This window comes from Lepisosteus oculatus, chromosome 8, assembly GCF_040954835.1.
Source record: "Lepisosteus oculatus isolate fLepOcu1 chromosome 8, fLepOcu1.hap2, whole genome shotgun sequence".
NCBI classification, from domain to species: domain Eukaryota; kingdom Metazoa; phylum Chordata; class Actinopteri; order Semionotiformes; family Lepisosteidae; genus Lepisosteus; species Lepisosteus oculatus.
The window spans coordinates 1,835,162-1,843,732 of record NC_090703.1 but is presented as its reverse complement, the minus strand read 5'-3'; the positions used below and the strand labels follow the sequence as shown (position 1 = coordinate 1,843,732).

The 8,571-nt window shown below is 38.2% G+C and overlaps 1 protein-coding gene across 4 annotated transcripts in view; it reads left to right on the top strand.

Annotated features, from left to right (window-relative positions):
* The first annotated feature begins 5,869 nt into the window (after positions 1-5,869).
* bcl11ba (BCL11 transcription factor B a) overlaps positions 5,870-8,571 on the top strand; it is a 59,243-nt gene continuing 56,541 nt past the window's right edge. For 3 of the 4 annotated variants that reach the window (XM_015350526.2, XM_015350525.2, XM_006632124.3), the window contains exon 1: positions 5,892-6,918. In XM_015350526.2, the coding sequence (XP_015206012.1) occupies positions 6,861-6,918 (58 nt within the window). In that variant the 5' untranslated portion in view covers positions 5,892-6,860. Of the gene's footprint in view, positions 6,919-8,571 lie in introns of all 4 variants that reach the window. The other variant, XM_015350524.2, reaches the window with a different exon arrangement.

Sequence of the window (8,571 nt, the reverse complement as noted above, 5' to 3'; positions counted from 1 at the left end):
AAGTCTACTTTATAGAGGTGTGCTGTTCTGTTTTCTGTGAAACACAAAGAAGTTATTAATATTTGCAATTTCATGATCTATAGTGACTGTATGCTCTTGGAAAACACCAGTCTACTGAAAGTGTCCCCCTACAAAACTGATAGACTAGATGGATATCAACCTTAGGTAGGGCGAAACAGCTGTCACGAAACGGAAACAGAAGTCTGTTAAGCCAACTCTGCTCTGCTTTCTGGTGTTGTGACACGGCCTGAGCTCATATATTCACATTCCCATCATTCTTCGACTGGCTGCTCTTTAAAAACACACTAGAACCCTCAAATGTGTTCCTTATTAAATAAGTGACTCGGTTCTCTGCTGTGTTAACTGAGAGACCTGCAGTGGCCTTTGTTTCTGTTTTTTTGGGGGGGCTATTTGAAATGCTGTACTCATAATAAACTGAACTCAGAAGAAAGGAAGCCATTCAAGGAAACGTGTCTTTAAAAAGAATAACGTTAATAAGATACGTATCTTCGTCCCCTCCCCAAAAAGAAAGATCACGCCCTGGAATTCCTAAGTCATAATTTACATGTGACAACTGGCTGCCAACAGAGGGTACTGTTGTATTAAAAGTACATGTGATAAGGAGGCCAAGAAATTAATACGTTCAAAATGAACTATTGAATTGATATCGTGCAATCTGAATTACAATCCATGGCACAAATACCAAAATACTGTATGAGGCAAGCACTAACCTCGCTCTCCGAGTGGAGACAGCCACTACACATGCACTGTGAATACTCAGATGAATATTTAAAATTGTAGAGGCAACATGAATAAAAATAAACGTGTTTTTTAAATGTTGCAGTATAAGGACTTCTGATTTGCATTAGTTCCCACATCTGAAGACTTAAAAACTTTAAAGCAATTAGCATTAAATATCAAAGATTAAAGTATTCTTTTTAAAGAAAAAATGCTAACGACATATTTATTTAGAAGCTGTTAACACATTCTGCAGTGCAACTGGATTCATAATTAACATGGAAATGTTATTTTCCTTAATCAAGTTTTTTCAAAGCAACTTTATTTTCAGGATAATTAGGAAATGGGAGCATTTAATGTATACGACGGTTATTATAAAATCTGAATTATATTATGAAATATTTTATATTTAATTGTAATATTTGGGTAAAATGCTAAACAGTAACGCTGAGTTCCTACTTGTAAGTTAATGAGTCCCAGCATAATTGCACATGCATTCAATTGAATAAGGTTGTTTTTCAGAAGATAATTTATAATTACACAGTGATGTAATGGGAGGTGCTACTATACCTTAGACAAACTATTTCACTTCTTCTTAATCAAATCTTTAGTGTAGCTAACTTTCAGTTTTTCTCTTCATAAAACATAAAAATCTCAAAAATCTGCCCAATCCTAATTCTTGTTTCAATAAATTAACCGTTGTGATTATAATAGTGATCCGTTAGCCGTTTCTGAAATTGCACTTACATGTACGTACAGTCTGCTTTAGGTTTTGACTGTGTTTCAGCGTCTATCGATGGTAGATTTGTCATTTATAAACGTGTTATTTCCGAAAAAACATATACTGAGTATCTTGCAACACAGAGGCTCAAAAATAAAATTGTTAGGTCAAGGAGGAAGCGGTAAAATGGCTGCGATGTTATAATTCTATATTTTTTAAAAATAATTTAAAGGTTAAAGTCAGTGATGAAATAGAGAACATACAGTAAATCTGGTAAACTTACGTTTGTATCCGAATATGCTTTAGCGTTTGCTGATAGTTAACAGCATGCAGGTTTGTTGACCCCCTAAATTCCGTAAATAAGTGAATTGGAGTTTTCATTCTCCAGACTCTTGGAAGTGCGCAGATCCTGACGCTGTGGCTCAGCATTTTGAAAAAGAATATACTGTATAAGTGCTTTGACCACTTACTGGTACACAGTTTAACTGGTGTCACAAAATAAATGCTGTTGTACATTTTTGGAAGCAGAAAAAGCTAATGGCCCGTGGTCGGTGATAAAAGCAGAAAATCAAAGTGTCTTACCATAATTGCTACTGTTTGTGGAGCCTGCTTCTTGGTTAATATAAATATACGTGACATACGTTTATTACAAACTGGTACCTAAATTCTGAAAGCAGAATATCTTGGTTCATCCCTCTAAATCTCAGAGATCAGCAATGAACCAAACAGGAAACAGGCAAATAGAGGATAATGAGACACTTCAAGAGCTGAAGGTGAAGAAATAATTCTGTGAAGGTCTAGGATTACATTAGATATAGGAACCATCTCACTCAGAAGAATCTTTAAAGATACCATCTTAGCTGAGAATGAAAATCCATTATATATGTCCAGATAGTATTGTGAACTTTGCTGCTTGATTGACAAAATGTGTCCTTTACAAACAATTGGTGTCAACAATAATAAAACCAAATAAACCTGAAAAAGTACACTAAGCAATCCAAGACTAACAGCAAAACGTACGTTCAATTTCTGATTTAAGTGTGTTAATATAACAATGATTTACCTTGGCCATTTAGCTGAGTATTGAAAAGACAAACCAGCCTGAGCACTTTTCCAAATAGGTGTGGGTGTTCTGTTATTTCTATAACAAAAACACCATTTGGAAGAACAAGCAATCCCCCTTTTTCTTCCTTTATTCGTAAATGAGCTTGAAGATGCTATTTATAACCTCCTACTGTTGCAGGAAGAAGGAGCAGTTGGCTCACAGAAAGGCAAGCTGGTACAAAGAGAAGTGAAGCTTCTGCGACTTCAGCCAAAACTACCCTTGAAGAAAAGATTGTTTATTTGAGAAAGAGGAGACCACTTAAGGCAATATGGAAGAATGTACCAAATTGAGTCCCATGAATCATTTAATGTAAATCTGATCACAACAGTGGGCCACTACAGCTTTCAAAACATATTTCATGGCTAGCACGACAAAATCATCTGAAATATCAACAACACCTGGCAAAAAGACAAACTTTCAGACACTGATTCAAAATTTGGGGAATATAGAGAACCAGGCTGAGCAGGATAATTTCCTAGTATTTCAAACCTCTCTCCTCTTGTGAATTGAGTTCACGGCTAACTGAGATCAGAACAGCAAAGCCATGTTTGACCCAGCCCTCTTTGGACATATTGAAATCTGCCACTCAGTTTTACAGTCTTGTCAAGATAACAGAAGGCAGAAAGTGTTTAGGCAAAAATTGAAAATGATCTACCAGGACCAGGAGAGCAGAGTGATGCTGTGTGGGATTGAAGAGTTTGCTAAAAGAAAACTTTTAGTAGGAAAAGAGTGAGAGACATTAGCCAGATACAGTGTTTTTCCTGGTCTACATTACTGGACAAAACTGTAGGAGAAACAAACACAAAAGTCTCTTTTGTTAAGGAATTTGTAATTGTCTGCAACCGTTCATTTGCAGTTGCATTTCCACTGTGTTGAAGTATGAGCTGATAAGAGCTTAGACATCACGTTTCGTATTGGCTGAAGGGCTCCAGCTGTCGCAGATGGTGGCCAGTCCTGTGGGGTGGGATGGGGGAGCCGCTGGCCCTGAGAAGGGAAAATCTTTGCTCAAACACACAGACAGTTTAGAAACAGAACAGGGAAGCGAGATTTTACAAGGTGGAGTTCATTGATACTGATAAGTGGGAAACTTTGCATCTCCTCCTCTGTTCCCTGAACTACAAGCAGTACTGGCTACATTTGCTTTGGTTCAAATAGGCATTACTTCTTCAGAGAAAAAGTGAAAATAAGCAATAATAAAAATAGAAAGATAACAGGAGCCGTCTCTGTGAATCTATCCAGCCCCAGGGAAAATAAAAAGGTTCAAGGATGAGGTAGTTTGTCTCAAAGCTTTCATGAGCTCAATGACAGATGCCTGGGATGTTCCAGCTAGCTGGCAGTACAGAGACAGCCGGGCAGAAGGGTGTGCGGGCTGACCAGGAGCACACGCTATAGATCACAACAAGATGGATCACCGCAGACACCGCTTGATCTGATAGAATCAATCAATGGAAATGTAGCTTCTGTAAACTTTAACACTGAGCTCTGCAGCTCACCAGCAACTACACAATGGTAAATCAATAGAAACTGCATAGTATTGGAAGATTTGTTTGGCAGGCATCTCTCACTGATGTGAAATTACAGCACCTTACCTTTTAAAGTAAGTACTTTTTACATTAGAACCCCTGACACATACCAGTCTGTACATACTGTATTTCCCCAAAATGTTCAAATCGCTCTCCAGTCCTGTCACCAGTCACCAGATCCAGAAGAGTGAAGTGTCACAACTCGTGATGCAACATCGCATACGTAGAAAACAGAAGAATCGTATCTTTCTGAACTCTTCAACATTTAAGAAGAAAGTTTAGAATTAAATACAGATTAAGAAATATCTCTGATCAGTTTGGTTCACTGGTTTGCAGTGAGGCTTTTCTTCTCTTGATTGTGATGTTAAAAATGACTTATCTGTTTCTTTCTGATCTCCGGACCTGATATGGAAAATTACTGACAGGATTTTGGACAGGTGGACCATTTTGGGAGTACAAATATATTACATATTTAATAGGCTAGGCTAAAGTGTGCAAAATGTTTAAAGTACACTTTTACAACAACAGAACCAAGTGGTCAATAGGGTAAACAAGAAACAAATTCCTTTTTTTAATTTACATACACATTTTCAGTGTTTCTCATTTAAAAGGGGGCTAAGTCATAATATAATGTTTCTGATTTTAAGAAAATACAAAAAATACACAGCTTTTGACACAAATCACTTCTTCCGCTCAAAGTATACCATACTAGTCACATTTAAATGATTCAATTAAATTTACTTCTCCATATTGTCTTTAATCTGTGCAAATCAGTGCTTTTTAGGAAAATTAATACATGCTTTTCAGCTATATGCCAGGTAATTAATGCAATGTATTTTAATTCACAAAGCAGAATTAACCTTTTTAATATTCTCAGAAACATAGGAATCTTATCTGTATAAAACCATTATAATGTTAAAGGAATTAAAAACAGAAAGTGGAAGGACTGTGGTGTGATTTTTTTAGTATGCAGAGTAAAACATTTTATATTATCTCTAAAAATCCTTTCATCTTCTTGCTGAATAGCAGCCATTTGGAGATGGTCTTCCTTCTTCAGCACAATTCTGTAATTGTTTTCAGGCTTCAAAAGCAAATGTGAGGTCAATACCAGAACATCAAACATATAGAAGTCATGAAAATGAAGAAGACGTTCCCCCAGACACCAGATTTCAATACAGATGCATGAGGAATATATATTTGTGTATATATGCATACATATAGTTTATTTGGAAATAACTACTGCACCCATCCCATTTACAGAACACTTAGCTTCATTTCCATTGAATAACAACCTTAGGGCAGTTCCGTGTCAATCCTCACAAATGAACTCATTTTTAATGATCTGATATGTAAAGCAGTCTCTTTCCGTTAAAATCTAATGCAAAACATCACGCAAAAAAAAGAAGGAAAAAGTATTATGTGTATTTCTGTTTTTAATCGCACCGTATAGGCAACTGCAGCAACCGCTGAACTGGAAATCGCCCTGGTATTTGTAGTGTGACACTTTCACTTCTCACTTCTCAAGGGTGAACCTTACATCAAGGTGTTGGAATACTGTCCAAAATAAAATTGTGTTGTAAAACTTTTCCATTCAATTGGCGCTGAAGTGACCCCATCAGAGTGTTGTGGAGCTGTAGCCACGCAGCGCGGAGATCACCGCGCAGAGCTGCAGTGTGCGGCTTCTCTTACTCCGAGGGGTGAGCGGAGGCGCGCTGCCCATCAGCTCTACCCACACTGAGCTGCTGTTCAAGTGATCCGATGTGAAAAGCCACCACTAGTCGCCCCCAGTGCTCTTGCAGTCTCGCTCAGTCTCCAATTTTTCTTTCTCACTGTAGACTTAACGTCACGTCCGCACTTGAACTTGAATTTTATCCCATTGTACAGAGGCAGCCCCAGCCACAGAGAGACAGAGAGCTCCCAGAGAAGCAGGACTCCGCCATCTTCACAGTGAAAGGAAAAGAGAGAAAAAAAAGCCAGCAGGTCTTGTTTTATTTGGAAAGGAGGTGGCAGTCTATGTCCCTGTTTTCCTCCGTGCCATACAAGGGGGCAAGTGCAAAGAGTTGGAAAGCCTGAAAAGTAATTGGCATTGCACGCGCTCGGGTAGTGCCAGTGCTCAAGGAGCGAAGGTGCCCATCGCTTGGCAGACCAAGTGCCAAGAGGACATTGGATTTTTTTTTTATTATTGTAATATATATTTTTTGTGTGACAAAAAGTATATATTCGCCAACCAAACACCAGATCCACAGTTTGGGTGAAGAGTGGTGCTCGGTGTAGCTGTCAAGCGCTGTACTTGCACAGTGCACAGAGCGTTTTGATTGTTGAGAAAGATAGAAAGACATTCGCAGTGGTCTGCACACAACTGTCATTCACAGGCACCTGAGAAAGAGAGAGAGAGAAAAAAGAAAGAGGATATTTTTGCGTTTTTGTAACCCGGAGAGGTTCTGCTGACCGTACACCTTGCCTCATGGTGTGACTTAGAAAATTGTGGAGGTGAAGTCCTGCTTTCTTGCGGTCCGAGTCTGAGGCAGCAGGGAGAGACTGTACTGGACTTTGTAGCCAGACGCAAAGACAGTGTCAGTTGTGACCGAGGGACCCCTATAAAGTCAGATTTCTCCAGCTGGCACTCGAAGCGGTGGAGCAGTGCCAGTTTTGAGGAAGTCCCAGGAAAACTTACAGGAGAAGAAAGGAAGACGAAGTGGACGGAAAGGGGAAGAAGCAAGGCGATTCTTCAGTGTATAGGTCTCCGGGCGATGCCAATCTAAATGCCAGGGCAATGTCCCGTCGCAAGCAGGGAAACCCACAGCATTTGTCACAGAGAGAAATAATAACACGTAAGTACATTTTTTAACATTATAATTATGGAAAATGAAGCCTTTGGTATTTATTATTTACAGAATTAATAGACGTATGTTATAAATATCCTAGGGTAGTTTTTTTTGTTTCTGTATTCATTCGTAGCAAAGTAAAAAAAAAACGTTTTTGTCATGTGTATTTTAAGAGTATCTTATAACATTAAAGAGTTGTAATTCTAAAAAACCCGTCTGAATTCGAACATAAGCAGATGAGGATAATAAAATAAATCTATGAAAGTTAATCGACAGAGGAGACATGAACTGCTGTATACTGTGTGTGGGCTATGATGGCCAAGACGTAGGATACATGGTCGCAGTGAACTACCCCTAACTGCAAGAGAAAAAAGTCGCAATTGTTTAAATAAATAAAAAAAAAACAGGTGATTTTCGATATTGTAACTGTAGTGATTAAAAAAAATACTTTTCGTTATTTTTGAAGGGTGGTTGGGACGGACAGATTTCTTTTAAAAATTATTCATTTTGTATCCAGAATAAGTACATTCGGGAGTATTAATGATCACGGAGGAGGAATTTGTCCTCAGTGCAGAGGACCTCTTTTAAAAGACCAAGCGTTTCTTTTTGTTAGTATAATTAATGAAAAAAAGCAGGGTACTTAAATTGTCCAGTAGTTGCGCGAGTTAGGCCGTTTTCATAAGATAGCAAAATAATGAAAACCACGTTCTGCTGGATGAAACAAGCCGGTGTAATAGTATTTGGTGAGAAACAGGGAAAAAACAATTATTTGGATTTGAGCAAGATTAGCATGGCATGGATAAAGCACCTCTTGCAGTTGCATAATTGTGTAACACAGACAACGCACATGTACATGCATGAATTCATACACACACACTCCTACTCTCAGATATGCACCCACAGACGCACACGCAAACACAACACACGCAAAGCTATATGAAGGTGGACATTTTCCGCTTCGCCCTGGCCCCTGGGTAACTAATGTGAAATACGAGCTGCTGAAACTGTGCAGGTTTTAGGCATCGATGCCAAGACCACAAGCCCGCTTTTTGTTTTAAAGTATGACCAAAGCCAGGGGTATTTATTTTTTAAGTGATTCTACGTAGGGCATGACACCTAACGCGATTTTCATGAATGTGTAAAAATAAAATACTAAAAATAAATTCCCCCCCAAAAAAATCTAAAAATAAAATGAACTTACTTGTAAGTTTGTGGCGCGTCAGCCGAGAGGCTGACTCGGAGCGAGACGGTGGATCTCGGAATATTTATGTTTTATTTTACAACAGAATTTAAATATATAAATATTATGGAGTTTTCTCCTCCCCTGACAAATACACTGTTCAGAAAACCTCGCACCAGCACCGCCAGCTGCAGCTTACAGCCACGGTATTGTTTGTGTCTTTTTATTATTATTTTTTATATATTTGTACATTATTTTAAAAAGAAGGCAATGCGAAAATTGGACTATACAATCCTTATTCGGTACGCGTTCATTTGATCTTATCTGAAGCTTTCTCTGGACAAGTAATTCGTAAGCATGTAATATTTTTGTATATATATTCAGATTTCAGAGTTTAATCATACAATTTGTTTAACCAGTGTAATTCAGTTATATGCTTAAAGCAAGATTGAAAATAAACCCCGCATTTTAGCTGCTCT